Genomic DNA, 19,442 nt, shown 5'->3' with positions numbered 1-19,442 from the left:
GACCAAAAACATGCTCATTAGGTTAATTGATGACTCTAAATTGTCCGTAGGTGGGATAGGCCCCAGCGTAGCTGGGATAGGCCCCAGCCCCCCGCAACCCCGAAAGGGATAGGCGGTATAGATAATGGATGGATGGATGGTTTTAGTTTGCACTAGATTGTACAAGTGTATCTAATATTCAAAATTTTAGTATCTTACTCATAGACTTTATGATTCCAATATCTTGAAAGTTAATGTTTCAAAGCTTATAAGCCTAAATTCATTCAAACCTAAAATTCAGCCCTCTGGCTTCACCTTTGCATCAAAGAGTTTTACCATGTATATTAACCACATTCCTGCTGGCAACATATGAAAGCAAATAAAGATTTGTAAAAAGATTTGAAAAGTATAAGCAACTGAATCTCTACTTGTTTTACTTCATTTCCCCCAAAATAAGGAGCTACGCAACTGCTTATGTGATCTTATGTTATGGTAGCAGTATTCAGCCTTCTATCTGTATGTACCACTGTATCATTATGCAATGCACACTTCCCACTTGCTTTTGGAAAGTTAGGGCCTTAGAACAGGTTAATATAAAGACCATTTTCATATTATTTTTAATTGCTTTTATTAGCAGATAGCAGGTATACTAGCCACGGCATCATGATTTCCTACAGACAGCCAGGTTTCTGCAGTCATGCAGCTGGTGACGATGAGGTTGGATGACATTTTCCTTAATCAGCTGCTGAAAATAGTCCAATAAATGCACAATGTACTCTCAAAGAGCTAATACCAAAAATACAGTATTGGACTCTGGCAATTACTTCCAATATGTGTAGGAAGCACTAGGTGGCACCACAGTTTAACAATTCAACACCTCGCCTGCCACCAGTCACCTGTCTGGAGACTCCACTGTCAGTCATTGGTTCGATCACTGCCAGGTAGCTGATCCTCAGGAGTTTGTAGCAACAGTTTTGATTTTGTCCACACTGCAGCCTTAGCTTTAATATGATATAATATAATATGAATCTTGAAATGCAGAAAAACCCTCTAACTGTGAAACTGTACAAATGTACAAACAGCGTCTAAACCAAAGTGAAACAGCAAAAGCAAATAAACAAAAAATATGGAATATGCAATACGTGTTCAAATGTGACACCTGTGTGACAAGAAGCCAATATAAAGGTAAGTGTGGGTTAGGTCCTCTCACTCAGACTTGATCATCATCCTGGTGGCCTTGACAGAGTAAGGAGCACCTGTTTTCCAGGTTTGCCAGTGGAGGCCTGAAGCCCAACCGATGTTGTCATCAGCAGGATGCCATGCGCCATTCAGACTGGCAGAGCCGCAGCGGCTGTACCACCAACCGCCGCTGTCTGACATGGTGCATGAAGTTTCAACAATGTCACCAAAGATGCACGGGCAGTCGTCATTGTCACGGTCAACGGTGCTGAAGCCGAAGCCGTTCTGGTCAATGCCTGGATAGGCACCGCGAATGGCATCACCTTTGGACAAAGTTGGAAACAAGTGATACCGTGATGCAAGATTGTGATCATTCATTTTCAAAGATCCTCTTGTTTTACATTTGACATAAAAACATTAAAAACAAGCTGCTGGATTGCTTCATGCCACAAAACAGATAGAGCATGCTGTTATTTTAGAGAAAACCTTTGAATTTGTGCTGACAGCAGAGGTGGAAGGGAAAAATCATTGTGACTGAAGAAGTAAAGATCTTCAAATGGAAGCTACATATTTCATGGGAAATGTCTGAAGAGCTATTAGCACTAACAGTATTACTGACAAGAGTAACAAGCCACCTATTAATGTAAGATAAGTAGTTCCCAGTTATTTTGATGATGATTTAAAACAAATCTGCACTTGAGCAGCTTTGATTTACATTGATTAGTACAAAAAACAGTGGAAAGGGAGCACAAGCAATGCAAAAAGCATAAGGGAAAAGGGAGACTGTGGAGAAGAGCTAAAAAAAAGCAGGCATTAGAAAAGAATTACCTGCATTTCCTTTGTATGTTCCGACATGCAGCTTGAAAGCTGCTTTCTCACTGCTCAGTCTAAAGTCTTGGTACTGGGCGAAAGCAGTGCCTCCTTCATGGTCCCACAGGTCGACTCTCATGGTCCACTTCTGGGTCTTGTTCTTGGTCAGATAGTAAACCTTCTTCAGACCGAGCCAGTGGTCCTCTGTGGGAATCAACAAAGGATTTACATTTTTCTGGCCAATTAACAGAAATAAATAAATAAAATTCTTCAGCATGTAGCTGTTTGTTTAGGTTTCACACTCTGAACACAACCGGCTTGACATTCTCTTTCATAAAAGCAAGTCACAACCTGCACAACTGTGAACAAGTGCTTACGTGTCAGGTCTCCAAAACCATTTTTATATGCTGCCCAGGTCCTGTTGAAGGGAACTTCTCCTCCAGTGCGTCTCTGAAACACCATCCAGCCTCCATCTGGTCGCATCTCACAGTAGACCTGAGCAGGTAGTCCAGTAAATATATGTTAAGAAGACCAGCTGCAGGGCTTTTCATACACAACCTTAAGACTGAGACATGTCTTCATGTCTTTGGAATTACATTCTAAATAAACAAGTGACATGCATGCTCAATGTTTTTTGTTCAAACATAACAGAAAAGTGCTGCACTTTAAGTTTAAGTAGCATAAGCTTGGGGTGGGTCACCGAGTGAACATTCAGCCAAAGCAAGAATCAGCTTGTCCAGGTTTAAGGTCTGTTATGGTACCATGAATGGGGTCTTGACTCCAGGAGGATGGATTATATAGACCCCACTGGATGCTTGTGGTGAGAGAGCCTTGATCTGTGTGCAGTCTGTGCCTGAGGTTTGCATGCAAGAGAAAACAAGAAGATGACTGACATATAGTGCCAAAGTTTGTACATTACATGAAACTGTAAGAATATCATAAGCATTAATAGAATTCATCGTACCTTGAGAATAAATTACTGCTGTCTGTTGTTCCTAGCAATACCACAGACACAGTTTTAAAATGAGACTTGATATAGTGTACATGAAATCAAATATATAGACATTACACATTGTTCTTGTAAGAGACATATTAAAGAAAAGGTTTATATAGTTTTCATTGTTACCATCTGTTCTGTGCAGCTCAGCAGAAATGCCAAGGTGAGTCCCAAATACCCAACCAGATTCTTCATTTTGTCCTGATTTTCAGAGTTTACAAGTGATCTGTTAGTTTTCATATGTAATATAAATGCATTTAAAAAAACCTTTTCTAAAGAAATGGAGTCTTTTAATCCACACTAAACAGTGTTCACTACAATGAAAGATAAATGGAAACTGCAGGTTACAGCTCTTCTTCCAAGGTGACATGCTTACAAATGGAAGATTTCTAGACTAAAGGCTAAAATACTTCCATTAAAAGCCAATAATGTATTTTTCCCACTTACCTGCATGTTGGATGAACCTTATATCTGCTCAAATTCCAAAGCAGTCACCACACCTTTCCCCACTGACCGAACTAACACACTGCCTTCAGGTTAACTTTATATACCGTCACTGCAGACCGAACAACACACCCAGTCATCTGACTTCCCATATTCCTCTGAAGTAACTTGCTTGTTTTACAAAATAAGTCACACCACTTTCACAACTATGACATTTTTACACTGCTATGCTTAAATAATCCATCAGTGTTTATAGTGTTTCTCAGTGTTTTATTTCCCTCTGGCTGCACCTCTTAAAGCAAACAACATTCCAACTTTGACTCAAAGACACTGTTTATCAAAACCTGATACAGTACATTTTTTACTCACATAGCGGAATAGCTTTCCATCTGCTTGACATTTTGGCAGCAGATTTGCACAGATACTTATGATGTGCAAATGATAAAGACTTTGGTGATGCCCTGACGTTTTCGCGCCATATTGAGGTTGACATGTGTAGTTTTGAGTGAAATATCTTGACAAGTATTGAGTAAGTTGCCATAAAATCTGGCATAGTCATTTGTGTTTCACATCGGCCTCAGTTGAGCCCTAATTATCATACGCTAACCTGTTAAACTATGATCACATGATAACATGAAAGTTCACAGCTGAAACCTTTTAAATAATTTTTTTGTTGTTGTTGTGTACATGTCTTCATTTATTGAAACTTAAAACTTAATTAAACAGCTTGAGTGAAATTCTGAGTTCTTGGTTTTTTCATTAACTGAATATAATGCCATTTAACAAATGCCAACATTCTAACATGTCCTGAGCGCAAAGTGTAACTATACCTGAGTACAGCCTTCACAGAGCTGCTAGCTTGGCTGCACCGTGGTAAGATGTTTGCCTCTTCATTGGCAGCATTTAATTAAATAGTCACTGTGTTTTCATTTAGTTCTTTTTGGTCAGGTTGGAAGATTACATGTGGCACAACATTTTGCTGTCAGAAACCGTGACAATTATGAATTTCCTTTTTTTCCAGTTCATCACATATTTTTCACCAGCATTGCTGCCACCCTCTGACAGCCAAAAACCCCAATTTTCTTAAATTAAACTCAATTCAATTACAATTACAATGAGTCATTGACAGATGCTTTTATCCAAAGCAACATACATATGAATTCACACACCGATGGTGCAGCATCGGGGGCAGCTTTGGGGTTCAGTATCTTGCCCAAGGTTACTTCGGCATGCGGTCTGCCGAGGCCAGGGAATGAACCACCAACCTCCTGAGCTACAGCCGCCCTGTAATTCATTCCGCATTAGCTGACAGAGACATGAGTTCTTGGAAATCCTCCACTTTACAAATAGTTACAGAGCAGTCATCCTCCTCCATCCCAAACCCAGGGTACAGGGCCTCTGTGAAGGTGCTATAGAAAGTGTGAAGGTGAGTGAGGGTCCCAGAGGAGACGCTGTAGAAGGACAGGGTGCCACCTGGCCAGTCCAGGTAGACCGCAACCCTGTGAGAGCCAGATGGAGGTGCTGGTATTTCCACATTCTGGTGGTCGTGCTGAGCGCTGTAGTGATCCTCAGAGCAGTACAGACTCCACGACTGGTCTGTGGAGCCAAACCCACAGAGGTGAGAGCTCGCCCTCCGGCGGATCCCCCTCACAGCCACGGCGATATCCACCCAGCGTCCACGCCACTCCACCTCCCAGTAGTGGCGTTGGGTGAGCCTTTGTTGACACAGCACCTGGGAGACACTCTCAAACCTGTCGGGGTGATCTGGGTACTGCTGTCGCTCTCTGACCCACGTCACCTGCTTTCCACTGTCGTACAGAAAGAGAGACTTGGCAGCTGTGTTTGTGTCCAACGTCAGTGTACACGCGTCTGTAGAAGACACACATATGACACAGATATTTCACTGTTCATATCAAGATCACACTTGATATAGACGTGCACATGTTATTAACATATTCACTGTTTATTAGTGATTCTAAAACATTTAGAAAAGCCCTACTTTGGGGGTTAAGGGGCTAGGGTTAGTAAGGGTTGGGATTAGGTTATTAAGATCGCAATTCATGTACTACTGCTTCTTCAGTTACTACCAATAAGTAGTAATTAGAAGGTTATTGAGGGAAAACTCTTCGTTAATGGCCGAGGAGTTGTAGAATATGGCCATGCAGAATAAGTCATTAATAAATGCTTTATAATAACTACTAAACAGCCAATATGCTCCTAACATGCATGCTAATAATTGACAAATTATATGTAATTTAGTACCAGTTAAGAACATGCCTGTATGTTAGGATCAGTGGCCTGCCCTTCCCTTTTTCCCAGTGTGCTGGCTCCCTTTTTTCTCTTTGTCTGTGTGGGTGTGTTCTGCAGGTGACAGGTGGCAGATGTGGCACTTGCTTTGCTTATTCATCTCCTGGCCTCACCTGATGCTAGTCACCAATCAAGACTCAAATGATTATAGTATTAATATTTAAGCTCTCCCTCCAGCATTCATCAAATCATCCGTGATGCGACGTGGTAACCTTCTATCAATGTCTCTGAACGAGCTTTGCCTTGCTTGCTGCTTGCCCGCTAATAAGCAACAAGTTAACGGTGAACATGTGTACCTTAGTCTAAAATGTTACCCTTAATAATCATGGAGTCCAAGGCCTTATTAACCCAATACTAGACCTCAGAGCAAAAATGAATTGGGTGCGACACATTGAGATGTGAGATTCCCCTCGCATGCTGTACTGGTCAAAGGGGACATTGGCAGCAGCCAGGGAAGAGCTTCAGGAGTCCATCTGTTAGGGCCCGTGCAGTTTGGTCAGCACCCAACTGAATCAATCCACAGAAGTTTGAAGTAAGTGTCCATTGTTGGACACAGACACGATGTAAACAATCTCCCGCTCACTTTTTATGATGTCCTCTGATCCATCAAAGAACAGCCCCCAAACATTCAATGGACTGCAACTTTGTTCTTAACTCCCCACTGAGACTTGTTCCCCCTTCACATGAAAGATATGCAGCTGCAACGTTCACTCCTAACTGCTTCAATAAAGCAAAATTCTCACATAGGAGGACGTGTGTGTTTAGCCTTATGAAATGTTAGCCATTTAGCCAGCGTGTGACTGGAAATTTCAGCTTGTGTAGCTTGTTTGTTAGCATTGGCGTGTGCCACATTCAATTGCTCCTTACTCTTTTCATGTTTATCAAATAATGGGTGCTTCTGTGAGCCTATACAGTAGAAAATGCACCTGTTTTGTCTGTTTGATTTAGATGGGAACATCAAATCTTGCACCACATTTCAGTGTGTTCATTGTTAGGGTCACGCCATGGCACATCTTGGAGCCAAAGTAGTTGCTTAATGCCTTTTGTTTTTTGGACATCTCTCAAAGGTTACTTCATTGGGTCAATTGTGTTGACAAGAAACGCATCTAGATGAGAAACGTGTATCGATGACCGTTGACAGGAGCTGCCTGGTACACAAAGGTATGTTTTGAAACAACTGACGTTATGCATTTCTGATTTTGGTAATGCATCTAACTTATTCCCACTTAAGAACTTCCCTGTATGTTAGGATCAGTGGCCTGCCCTTCCCTTTTTTCCTTTGTATGGGTGTGGGTGTGTTCTGCAGGTGACAGGTAGCAGATCTGCCCCACCCACTGGTCATCTCCTGACCTCACCTGATCCTAATCACCAATCAAGACTCACCTGATTCAACAGCATTTGAGCTATCCCTTCAGTATTAGTCAAATAATCCATTATGCAACATGGTAACCTTCTATTCAAGCCTCTGATTGAGTTCTGCCTTGCTTGCCTACCTGCTTATCCCTGCGTGTTTTGTGTCTGCCTATGGTTGTTCATCCACCACCTGCTCCACAGGATCAGCTGATTGTCGTCAATACCCTGTCTGGATTCCCTACCTGCCTGCCCACTCAACAATCAAGTTCTTTGTTGGATTGTCTGTTATAATCTGTTGCACAATTTCTCAAACTGATCATTAAAGATGATTGTTCACCACCTCTCTAACTGTCTCTGTGACTGAGTGCTGCATTTGAGTCCTAGTACTAGAAAGACATGACACCTGTGTTTATACAGTATGCACATATTCAAGACTGAATGCTGAAAGAAAGGAATTTAAAAATATAATACAGATACATTATTTTTAATATTAGCAATCATTTGTTCAAAGAGTCTAGTCGCTGAAATTCTTTTTGGCAGGCGTAAAGTTGTGACATTGCAGGCACAGAGCCTGATCCTAAGCCTTCTGCTTCCAAAAGCTTTTGTGTATCTTCAGATTGTTGCTGTTTTGTTAAAATGAAAGCGAATGAAAACAGTAGAAGAGAAATTACAGTCACTTACAGTTTTTCAGTGTTGATTTCAAGTAGCATTCTGCATTATTGTCCACACTGCAGACAAGAGAGTATATATACAAAAATAATCATTAACGGATACATTATGATGTTTTATAATACTTTATATCTTTTGCAACCATGTAATATATACTATAAAGGGAAATTAAAATGTCCACCTTAACAAAGCATGGTGTGGTGTAACTACTACTACTAAGGACACTAAATCATTAAATGTGCCAGACTGTCTTACCGTAAGTCTTCCAGTTGACAGAGTGGGTCGTTCCAGTGACGAGAGATCAGCTTCACTCCAGAGTCCTGCAGGTAGTTGTAGCTGAGGTCCAGCTGCCTCAGGTGAGAAGGATTGGAGCTCAGTGCTGAATCCAAATAAGTGCAGCCTTTCTGAGTGACTCCACAGAACGACAGCCTGTGTAAAGGCAGGGTATTCACATTTCATTCAAAACACATTTGTCTTTTTGTGTTATGTAGACATATTTAATAAAAAAAATCTTCCAAAAGTCATACTGAACTTCTCAAACCCTTACTTGTTACTTTTCAACTTTTCTACCTTAAATTAATATGTGTTTCTGTCTTTATTGTGCAGAAATTATTTGTATTTTTGTATAATTATGACTTTATTTATAAAGATTGTTACTTTGAACATAGAGCCATCTTACCTCAACATCTCCAGTTTACAGTCCGGACTTGCCAGTCCAGCAGAGAGCAGCTTCACTTCTAAGTCCTGCAGGTCGTTCCCGCTCAGATCAAGCTCCTTCAGGTGAGAGGTGTTAGAGCTGAGGACTGAGGCCAAATCAGCACAGCATTTCTGGAGATTACACTCATTTAACCTGCAGGTGAGGATGTGTTTTGTTCCAGTCAGTTATATGCTATATCAAATGGTACTCAACAAAGTTTAAAATGACCTTATTTTTGTTAGTGTTCTAGAGAAAATATCACAGCCTATTACTTCTAAACAAATTGAAAGTGCATGTAGAACTCATTACATTGATAGAAGAATCTATTATTTGTTGTGTCGATTGAAACTGTGTGACCCAACCTGAGCGTTTCTAGTTTACAGTGTGGGCTTCTCAGTCCATCACACAGCAGGTGTATATCTGGACCCTGCAGCTTGTTTCCACTCAGGTCCAGCTCTCTGAGGCTGGCAAAGTCCGAGCTGAGAGCTGAGCCAATGTGACTGCAGCATTTCTGTGTAAGGCCGCACCAGCTGAGCCTGACAGATGGAAGAAAATTTCAAATGAAGGTACAGCACACTGCATGTGACATAGTGACGATAAACACATGACCAGTTCTTGCTAAAAGACTTTTTTAGCACTGCTTTGTTCTTCTTTAACTCATACCATAACTCATATCAGTCTCTTTGCTGGTATGCGCGTCATGGTTTTTTCAGAGCTTTTTAGTTAAATACAGCTGCATCTGGAGATGAGGCTGAAGAAAGCAACTAAACCAACGAACTGAAAGAGTTAGATGATAATTCTTTTTGGTTTGTCCCTGTGATCAATCCCTTTCACATTTCGTCAGTTTATTTTCTTCATTGTTAATATAAAGATACAAATGGTGCAGTTGCATCAAATAATATTCTTTATATTAATAATCCATCAAATGACCAATTGTAATTTGAAAGGTTTGCCCTTAGTGACAATCTCACAGAGAATTTTTAGCCTTTTTTAACAGATTACTTTGATTTTATGATCTGCACAGTTATTGTTGGTTAAGTTTTGCCATTCACATCAGTCATTTTTGCAACAGTTAGCTGTTTTTACAAACAAGCTCTGATATGCACAACATACTGTACATTTTACCTAGCAAGCACTGACTGACAGACAGACAAATTTAGCAGCTAGCAAAAGAATGAAGATAGTCATCTGGCAAAGCTAAAGGTTAGAGTAAGGTAAGCAGTTTTATCAGGAGATGTGAAGATAAAAAAAAAAAAAAAAAAAAAAGGTAAAAAAAGCTGAAAGTCGAGTAAATATTAAGGTTTATTAGGTGACCAGAGACTCAACTCCAGTGGAATTTTAATGTTGCTTTATATCTGTGTCAGTTGGCTTGTTTTAGAATTCCTCTGCCCCTAGTGGTCAATATTTAATTAATTCACCTTTAAACAAGTATTCTAATATAAAAGAAACCATGAAATCAGGGCTCACCATCAAATGAAAATGTCATGTGTGAGATCCCTAACACACTGAAGGGACCATGACAAAATACTTTGCCTGTCAGAACACTGTCAGACCCTATACTTTAACAGGGTGACTAGGACAACCACAGTCAAGATCTTAATTTCAGAGGCTTACACTGACCTTAGCCTTTCCAGTCTACAGTGTGGACTACTCAGTGCAGCAGTAAGCAGGGATACACCAGAATCCTTCAGGCTGTTGTTGCTCAGGTCAAGAGTTTTCAGGTGAGATGTGCCTGAACTCAAAACTGTAGCCAAACTGGCACAGCAGCTCTCTTTGAGCTTGCACTGATTCAACCTGTAAAAGAGTATTCACCAAAAAACAACAGGGCTGTTTTCTTCAAAATATCAACTGTAATTAAATTCAAGTCACTTGGTTTAAGTTTCTCCACAAGAACAAGGTCTAACCTCACTGTTTCCAGTTTGCAGTGGTGGCTGCACAGTCCCACACACAGAGCCTTCAATCCTGCTTCCTGCAAGTCATTAGCACTCAGGTCCAATTCTTTGAGTTGGGTAGACTCTGTGCTGAGAGCAGCGGCCAGTGCTTCACAGCAATCTCCTTTCAGTTTACACTTATGTAACCTAAGAAAAAGAAGAAATAGAAGAATAGAATAGACAGTGATTTTATTGCCCTTAACTGAAATAGCAAGCGGATTCTGTGTAATTCAATAGCCATAATGAAAGCAAACAGCAGCAAACCACAACATGTAGTGGCTTGCACTGAATCATTACAGACCTTAAACTCTTTAGTTTGCAATGTGAACTCCCAAATCCAACAGAAAGCAATTTCACCCCTGAATCCCTCAGGCCGTTGTCACTCAGGTCCAGCTCTGTCAGGCGAGAAGAGGTTGAGCTCAGTGCAGAGGCTAACACTTCACAGCAGTTCTCAGTCAGGTTGCAGTGATTTAGCCTGGAAAAATAATAAATAACAGATTTCTGTTGATAAGAACGTGTTCAGGTCAGAGTCATAAAATAGCTGCAATGTTAAACTGATATTTCATTTGTCGGCAGCCTAGAGAGCAACTAAAACCAACATACAAGAGGAATACTGTTATCATGTGGGTAAACTCACAGGGCTCGTGTAGAGGAAGAAATGACAGTCAGCAGTTTCTCTACCCCTTCTTCTGATCTTATGTACTTCTTCAAATCAAACTCCTCCCCTGTTGCCTCTGTTGTCATCAGTTCAAATGTGAGAGCTGACCACTGGACTGGAGATAGGTTTTTGGCCACAAGCTTCCCAGAGCTCATAAAACTCTGAACCTCTTGCACCAAAGACTCCTCTTTTAGCTCACTCAGGCAGTGGAACAGATTGATCTTGGTCTCTGGTTCCTCTTTGATCTTTTCTTTGATAAACTGGATAGTTCTTGCCACATCCTCCTCTCCCTCTGCTTCCAAATGCAGTATTCTACCCAGGAGCTCCTGGTTCGACTTCAGCGACAGTCCCAGGAGAAAGCGAAGGAAGAGGTCCCAGTGGCCATCTTTACTCTCCAAGGCTTTTTCAATGGCAGTCTTGTGAAAACTGAACACACACTTGGGCAGCCATCTTGTAGATATCCTTTTCAGATATCCAAGAAGAACATTTTCCTTTCTTTGCATGTAGGCATGATGGACATACACAGCAGCCAGGAACTCCTGGATGGTTAAATGTACAAAGCTAAAAACTTCCCTCCTCCTTCTGCCCTCCATCATGAAGACCTCTGTGCAAACTCCTGAGTAGACAGTTGCCTCTTGAACATTCATGCCACACTCTTTCAAGTCAGCCTCGTAGAAGATCAGTTTGCCTTTCTCCAGTTGACGGAACGCCAGCTCTGCTAGCTTCAAAACAACATTGTTGCTCTCTATGGGGTAGTGCCCTTCTATCATCCGGTCTGTCTGGCAGAGGAGGAGATATGCATACATCTCAGTCAGGGTGTTGGGCATGCCTCCTGTCAAATTGCTCCGTAACATTTTCTTCATTACGGTGACTGTGATCCAGCAAAAAACTGGTATCTGACACATGATATAGAGGCTTCTTGAGGACTTCACATGGTTGATGACACTCATGGCAAGGTTATCATCATGCAAACGCCTCTTAAAGTATTCCTCCCTCTGTTCATTAGCAAATCCCCTGACCTCCGTCCACTGGTGGATGTGCTTTCGAGGGATCCGGCCAGCTGCTGCGGGTCTGGATGTGATCCAAATGAGGCCGTTGCCAAGTAGATCTCCTGTGATGAGGTTCGTGATCAGGACATCGAGCGAGGCCGGCTCCGTCTCATCTCTCAAGACCTTGTTGTGCTTGAAGTTCAAGGGGAGCAGGGTCTCGTCTAGGCCGTCAAAGATGAAGAGGACTTTGCATCCTGTTCCCAGCGTCTCAAGGGGTTTCATCTCAGGGAAGAACTGATGGAGCAGCTGCATCAGGCTGTAGTCCTTCTCACCTATATTGGGATTCAGTTCACGGAAAGGAAGTGGGAAGAGGAAAATGATGTCCTGATTCTCCTCTCCTTCTGCCCAGCTCAGGGTAAACTTCTGTGCACAGACAGTTTTACCCACTCCAGGTATACCTTGAGTGAGCACAGTTCGGATTCGCTTCTCTTGGTTTGGCTTGGGTTTGAAAATGTCACTAGCTTTAATGGAGGTTTCATCTGTCAATACATGGCTGGACCTCTGCTGTCTGACCTCATGCTCTTCATTGAAGCCTCCCCAGGCTCCTTCGATCACATGCAGCTCGGTGTAGATTTTGTTCAGGTAGATGGTATCTCCCTCATCTGCATTCCCCTCATAAATGTTTTGGCACTTTTCCTTCAGGGTAGATTTCAGTTTTTCTTGGATTGCATGGTGGTCAATTTCTGTTCAGAGAATATATAGAAAAACCTTCATTTCATTTCCATTTTGTACAGTTCAACCCTTAATCATGTGTCTGTATATGAATATATTGGTTTGAACTTGTCAACATGATTGTGTGTGTGAGTATCTTTTTATCTTCCTACCTTTGCCCACCTGATTGCTTAAACCTGATAATGAAACAAAGAGAAAAGATAACTGTAAAATGGCCACCCTTTTCTGTCTTACGAATGAAATAGTAAACTTTTGTATTTTAAACATGTTTTACCTTCATCATACTTCTTCTTTAGTGTTTCAGCCCACAATTTGAGTTTCATCCTCATCAGTATATCCACAGTGACCATGACAGCGTCGTCATATCCGTAAGTGTGCACCAAAAGATCCACAGTGCCCAGCCTGTCCACCCCATTGACCCGAGACTTTGGAATATGAGGGACTCCCTCGATGACTTTACTATGAAGGAACCACTGGAAAGTCCTCAGATCTTTATCAACCAGCTCTTCCAACGTGGCAAAGAGCAGCTCTGGGACAGAAGCCATACTTGTTCTCTGAGCTGCTCATGTGATCAACCAGTCCTGTCCTTCTGCGTGCATCCTCTGGCTGAGGCAGAGTTCAAATGAAGCAGCAGTTTCAGTTTTGAGTTGATATAAACTTGCGTGGCTGCCGTCAAATACCTCCTTCCTTCCTTCCTTCTGAGCTCACTGAGGATTTACTGGCATGCAGTTGGCATCAAGAGCACTGTCAGCGAACTCCCTTGTTTTACAATAAATGCACTGCGCCTGCCTCTCTTCTCAGCTTTTGATAAGTGTACATTTGTTTACATACCATACATGGTGAAACCAGTTGAACCAGTCCAATCAAGTGGGTGATAGGGGGGTATAGGGGAAGTTATGAAAAACTAAAAAGTGAGGTAAAACAACTGCGTGATTGAGAGAAGAGACAACTATACAGTTCGCTATACAACATGGTTTCACTTTATGTCACATCCACAGACAAGTTCTTGTTTTGGTAACCCAATAAACTAAAATAGAAAGAATGGCAATTTCTTCCCACAATGAGATGCAGAAGTATGATACTGCAGGACCTTTTGCAAATATGTTTAATGGGCTAGTATAGATATGCTGTAACAGGCTATTGTACAGTGTTTGTAATAAGTTGGCACAGCTCAGTGTTTACAGTCAGCAGTGCAAAGTCAATAGATACCGATGCACATGTACTTCCTTAAAACTTCCTTGAAGTGGTTTCATAGATAAGAAGAAGAATCATGAGAGAATAAGAAAGGCAGCTAACTAGCACTGTGGTTACAACAATAGCAGCCAATAAAATGTCTACAATAAAAGTACATGATCAATGCAATACAGTGGGCATTTCAATTCAAACAATCCACTCTATGTTCATATGTCAACTCGAGTGACATAATATTAAGTGGCATAATTATCTACTTCAATTAAAAGCTTGCAGTTAATACATTAACAATCATGACTGTTAGATAAGAACAGATCTCTGATGGATGAATGATTTTATATTTCTCTACAACAGGGATCAGTGACTAGGTTCAGCCGTGGCCCAGTTTTTTTCAATACTGTTCCTCAAGGGGGGTGGGGGCCACTGAATGAATTCAGTGGGTACTTTTTTAATTTCTATGAAATGGTTTATACTATTTGATTGTGTTCGTCAGCTGGTAAGTTCGTACAGTCTGGTGCAGGACGATGTTACAACGACCTAGTTATTAAGATTTACATGAGAATTATCTTTTACATAGTTACCTACAGTAGATTGGTGAAAAATCATGCAACAGTTTTGATGCTATGGAGATGAAAACTTTTGTCAGGAGCTAAATATTTTTGGACCCAGTTCAGGCCATGGACCACTATTTGCTTGTACCACTGCTCTATAACATAAAATGTTTAGGACAAAATAAGATGAAGACTGGAAAAAACAGAGTTTAACACTCAGCTAATCCATCTTATCATTGCTGTCTGGGTATGGTTTGATCACATTTGATTGACAATTGTCTGTCTAAACAACCACAAAATTCATGGCTTCACCTTTTCCTAGGTCCTGGCCATTTCAAATTGATGAGACAAGCACAAACAACACATCACAGTTTGTTAACACAACACATGATCTTTTATTTCAAACTTTCAGAAACTGTCAGAAACAAAATGCCAACAAACATGAAACATTATTAAAATTAATGTCAGTGTGTTCCTGGTGTTTCAGACCCAGACAGGTCATTAGGTGACTGGTCATCTGAGCCATCATACTTCATCAGCATTTACTGCTTGCATGTACTTAATAGCATAATTAGTTTATTTGTACTCAAATTTTGACTACGATGCTATCACTGCAATAAAAGCATTGTGATCACACAAACATTGATATATGACCATACCGATGAACACTGGAACACGCTGGGTTTCATGACAACCTCCCTTCAGGAAGCAGGAGAGAAAGTGAGGCAGGAGTGGGGAGGAGCACCAGTAGAAGTAGTAACAATACCGGCTCCTTGAATCTAGTTTGCTCTGAAGCCAGGCCTATGTGCTCCCCCCAGTGGATTCAGACCTCTCTCCTTTACTGTCTGGGAGGCTCTATGAGGATCAGGTGATACAAATTGTTTGTGCCCAGGCAGGAGGTTTCCTGTCATAGAGGACAGTCACTTCATCATTAGGTCCATTCAAAGCTTCCAGCCCAGTGGAATCAGAGTATGGCTTCTGCAGAACTTTGAGGACCCTGTTGACCTGCAGGACAAGATATAGATAAGATGACTATTATTAATCTTTGAGGCAAAAAATAAGATTTATATCATAAACAAACAAAAACAACATAACTCTTCACAAACTCCATTGAGACAATTCAGCCCATTGCTTAACAACAACAAAGAGTTTACCAACTTCTGTGCATCAGCACCACTGATGGCTGTTTGTCTCCACCTAGTGACCGACTCGGATTCATTGACTTACTGTATATTCACAACTTGGTTTGCTCTCTGACAGCAAACTAACAAGAATGCAACAAAATGAAAAGTCAAATGTCAAATTATAGTGTTGTAGATGCTATGAAAACTGAGCATGATAAACTCACAGCTACTCTCAAAAACCAGTCTTTCCAAATGTCCTGGAGGAAACCCTGAGATCAATACAGGAGCTCTGTGTTGCCTTTTAGACCACCTTTACTGGATCTAGATGGCCCAGTGGAGTTTCTGACAAAGACAGAAAAAACTGCTATAGCTCTGCTGACCTCAGAGAAGTCTCCCTTTTCTGCTGCCTGAATTGCATTCTGGGCGATGTAGTTTCTTAGGATGACACGGGGGTTGGTGCTGTTCATCACTCCGAGCCTCTCCTTTTTGATGAGAGACAAGTCACCTGTGTCATCGCACTCCCCGGCCAAACGCCTCCTGGTATTTTAGAACATAGAAGTTGTTTTAAAGAAACAGGAAATTTTGATTTGGAAATCTAATACACATTAATTTCTGAAAATCTAATCTATCTATCTAATGTATGCACATATAACATATGATGTGTATGTACAGTATGTGTATGTGTTGTATAAATAGAAATATATCTGAGGGGAACTGCAGTCCCACTTCTCCCTCACCTGTATCGACTAACCCAGCGTATCCAGTCATCACGCTGCTTTTTCTGAAGCTCATCCTGATCTGTCCCGAGCAGCTCCTTTAACCGTCCCATCCGTTCCAGCTGCTGGGACACGCCTGGTGTGTTTGCCACCACCCCAAACATGACTGGGTTGGTTTGTGCCATGGACAGAATCATTGCCAACTCTCTGTAAATAAAGATAATGCTCGAGGTAGGTGAGGAAAATCCTTGATGCGGACCACAAATTCACTGTAGCTCTAGCCTTACGGGATGTTACATGTAAAGCTGTGCGACTGCTGCTGTTTCAACATAAATTTTACCAAATGCTACAAAACACACATTAACTTACATATTGTCTTGGAAAGCTTTTTCCCCAAAATGCTAGCATACAAAAGGAAGAACAAATTAGACGGCAAAGGAGATTTGGTCATTTGAAAACAGATCTCTGCTCAGCAAAGATGCTATGCACATTCATTAGGAGTATATGGTGGGGCAGCTGGAGACTTTGTTCTTACTACAGCTGCTCTGTAAAGAAACACATCTCCAAAAACCACCATACACTCCCTCACCGGTCCTCCATAGTTGGCTTATTAGCCACCTTTAGCTCCTCAATAGAGGCACACTGCTCCAGGATGAGGTCCACTACTGGCTCCACTGTGGCCCTCTCACAGTGGCCCTCAGTCTCTTCAGGCCAGGGGACACGACTCAGCAGACGGAAGGTGTTGGTGAAATCTGCGCCTGGAAAGACATTATGTTACAGCAATATGACAAGACTGCAACAATTTCTTTTCTGACAACTTTCTCCCACAGTCCTCTGTACCAGTGTCGTGCATGAGGCGCAGCAGGTCTGATATGAGCTCGCTGTCCTCTGCCTCTTCTTTTCTCACAAGGCCCAGCTTTTTCCTCATGATAGACAGGTAGAAGGCTTCGTACGTGGGCGTGAATTCATCCAGGACAGCCCCTGCCTGAGCTGCATCCAGCTCAGAGCCCAACGCCTCCGCCAGGCGAGCCAGGTTCCAGCGGCACACAGATGGCTGGGCTTGGTAAGAGTAGCGTCCTCTTCTGTCCGAGGCGTTGCAAACGAAATCTGGATCAAATCTGACACACCGGTGGGAGAGTTTTCATATAGAAGAAGATACATCATGGCATCTTTCTTCTAGTGACAGATTGTGACACCAGCTTCCACTTTCAGGAGCCTACCTGTCCATGAAACCAAAGGGGCCATAATCCAGAGTCAGACCCAAGATGCTCATGTTGTCTGTGTTCAGGACGCCATGACAAAAGCCAACACACTGCCACTGGGCCACTAGCTTAGCGGTTCGCATCATCACCTGGGGAAAATAGCCAAATTTCATGATCAAAGTGCAAAAAATCCAGCATGACATGGATAAATCTAAAGGGAGACCTTAACCATTTCTCATTTTTGGGACTGAGCTCATGGCTGTATGACACTTACCTCTCTGAAAAAAGCCATATTCCTGTCTTTCCGGTTGCTATAAGTCTGCTGGATGCAAGGATAAAAAGTCTCAATGACATAATCCAGCAGATGGGCGCGAATGTCATGCCGCCCTGCACTGGGCCCCTGCAGGCCTGAGAAATCATCGCAGCCCAGAAATATCTCAAAAGATCCAAATCTAAAACAAAAGCAAGGGGGACTTCAGAGATAGCACGCTGAGCAACATTTTGTTATGCTGATAAAAGTCTGAAAACACTTTTGATATTTCCTGCCTAATGAAGGAAGGGGCGAGACGCAGGACGACTGAGCAGCGCTCGGGAACACGTCTGCCACTGTTGAGTGGATCTCTGCTGACATAGAGGTCAGAGGTCACGAGGGAGGCTGCACGGGTGCTGGGTATCCCCAAGGCAGCCATGGCCTCGCTGCACAGGAACTCTCTGATGCTGGAGCGAAGCACCTTCCTGCCATCGCCGTCTCTGAGGAAATTGCAAAGGTTTGGTTTTCACCTCTGACAAACATGACATGCAGCCACTTTCCTCTGATGGGAAATAGCTCTTTTTTAAATGAATTCATCAAACCTACACAAGGTGAAACATAACCTACCACAAGACAAAGACATATTATTATTATTATTATCATGCTATTTCTTCTGATGTGGGGCATTCCAATTCATTACATGTGATTTCACAACACTATTATTTCTTTGACTGCCACATGTGGCCCCAAATCCACCAATGACTATCCACTCCAAATTGGAGATTGTGATTGTTATTGTGAAATGAAGAGACTGGTGAGATGTACTGCACCAACTGTCTCAACTATTCATTCTACGATGTGTGTTTAAGAGACCAAATCATCTGGTTCCACTGAGCACACAGTTGTTGAGCTGTTAAGCAGCTCTCATTGGGTTACTGCATCCACGTGCCTCTGGAGAGCAAGGCTTATGAAAGAGTGGCTGTGTCACCTGCTGAGTCACTCTTATTCTCATCACGGGTCAGTAACTGGTCCCTGAGTGTGATAAACTGCTCCAAATCTGTCGTCCTAAAAAGTCAGTATGAATGCTGAACTGTCAGCACACATCAAAAATTACCTGGAGTAAGGTGTGACTCCTGCGCCTTTCACCTGAATCTCCCATCGCCCGTGGGTGCCAGACTCAACCTCCCCTAAGTACATCGCCGCTCCATCTCCCAGCTGGCCCGCAAACAGGCCAAACTGGTGCCCGCAGTAACAGTGAGCCGCCGGCTCTGAGCCCGGCAGCTGCCTGGAGCCGCTCAAATACTCCGGGGCCAAAGGATTACACAGCACGTCCTGGACGGTCAGGTCGAGCAGGGCCAGCGCTGACTGGGACAGAGCCACGAAGATCGGGCGTACCACAGGCTGGAGAGCCCGAATTCGTGAGAAACACGCAGCTGGGACCGTCCTGGAGCCGGGCTCATCGGAGTCATCCACCGGCAGCTTTTTTAGGGCGGTATTGTTGAAAGGTAAGCGCTCCAGAGCCGTGGACGCGCACTGAGAGGACTCCATTAAGACTGAGGTTTAATACGGTCCACTCCGTCATAATCAGGGCTGTGTGGTGGCGCTTTGTAATGCGTGCAATGTGCAGGGACATGGAACAGTCCAAGAGCTGTAACAAGTGGAA

The 19,442-nt window shown here is 42.5% G+C and overlaps 3 protein-coding genes across 5 annotated transcripts; all 3 read right to left on the bottom strand.

The window, feature by feature from the left end:
- Positions 1-1,185: 1,185 nt before the first annotated feature.
- Positions 1,186-3,484, bottom strand: LOC139350307 (angiopoietin-related protein 5-like). Its single transcript, XM_070991553.1, has 7 exons — positions 3,413-3,484; positions 3,095-3,166; positions 2,933-2,963; positions 2,730-2,821; positions 2,346-2,463; positions 1,987-2,172; positions 1,186-1,481 (listed from the first exon to the last, which is right to left on the bottom strand). Exons 1-7 carry the CDS (start codon positions 3,416-3,418, stop codon positions 1,186-1,188), a joined length of 801 nt encoding a protein of 266 aa, XP_070847654.1. The 5' UTR covers positions 3,419-3,484.
- A 1,183-nt stretch (positions 3,485-4,667) lies between these two features.
- On the bottom strand, positions 4,668-14,171 carry LOC139350308 (NACHT, LRR and PYD domains-containing protein 12-like). The gene is made up of 11 exons (XM_070991554.1): positions 13,020-14,171; positions 12,898-12,921; positions 11,004-12,756; positions 10,668-10,841; positions 10,340-10,513; positions 10,056-10,229; positions 8,798-8,971; positions 8,418-8,588; positions 7,994-8,167; positions 7,751-7,797; positions 4,668-5,278 (listed from the first exon to the last, which is right to left on the bottom strand). The coding sequence occupies exons 1-11, from the start codon at positions 13,288-13,290 to the stop codon at positions 4,701-4,703; spliced, it is 3,714 nt and encodes a 1,237-aa protein (XP_070847655.1). The 5' UTR covers positions 13,291-14,171; the 3' UTR covers positions 4,668-4,700.
- A 693-nt stretch (positions 14,172-14,864) lies between these two features.
- selenoo2 (selenoprotein O2) lies at positions 14,865-19,404 on the bottom strand. 3 transcript variants are annotated; one of them, XM_070991547.1, is made up of 10 exons: positions 18,894-19,404; positions 18,076-18,279; positions 17,804-17,981; positions 17,548-17,678; positions 17,168-17,445; positions 16,946-17,085; positions 16,697-16,728; positions 16,349-16,534; positions 15,992-16,148; positions 14,865-15,492 (listed from the first exon to the last, which is right to left on the bottom strand). In XM_070991547.1, exons 1-10 carry the CDS (start codon positions 19,325-19,327, stop codon positions 15,343-15,345), a joined length of 1,890 nt encoding a protein of 629 aa, XP_070847648.1. In that variant the 5' UTR covers positions 19,328-19,404; the 3' UTR covers positions 14,865-15,342. The 3 variants fall into 3 exon arrangements, with proteins under 3 accessions (XP_070847648.1, XP_070847649.1, XP_070847650.1); XM_070991549.1 differs by having other exon boundaries at positions 15,352-15,492; XM_070991548.1 differs by lacking the exon at positions 16,697-16,728 and having other exon boundaries at positions 16,917-17,085.
- Between the last annotated feature and the right edge of the window lie 38 nt (positions 19,405-19,442).

This window comes from Chaetodon trifascialis, chromosome 22 (assembly GCF_039877785.1).
Source record: "Chaetodon trifascialis isolate fChaTrf1 chromosome 22, fChaTrf1.hap1, whole genome shotgun sequence".
Classification (NCBI taxonomy): domain Eukaryota; kingdom Metazoa; phylum Chordata; class Actinopteri; order Chaetodontiformes; family Chaetodontidae; genus Chaetodon; species Chaetodon trifascialis.
Note: the sequence above shows the minus strand (reverse complement) of the source record. Positions and strands in the feature narration are given on the sequence as shown.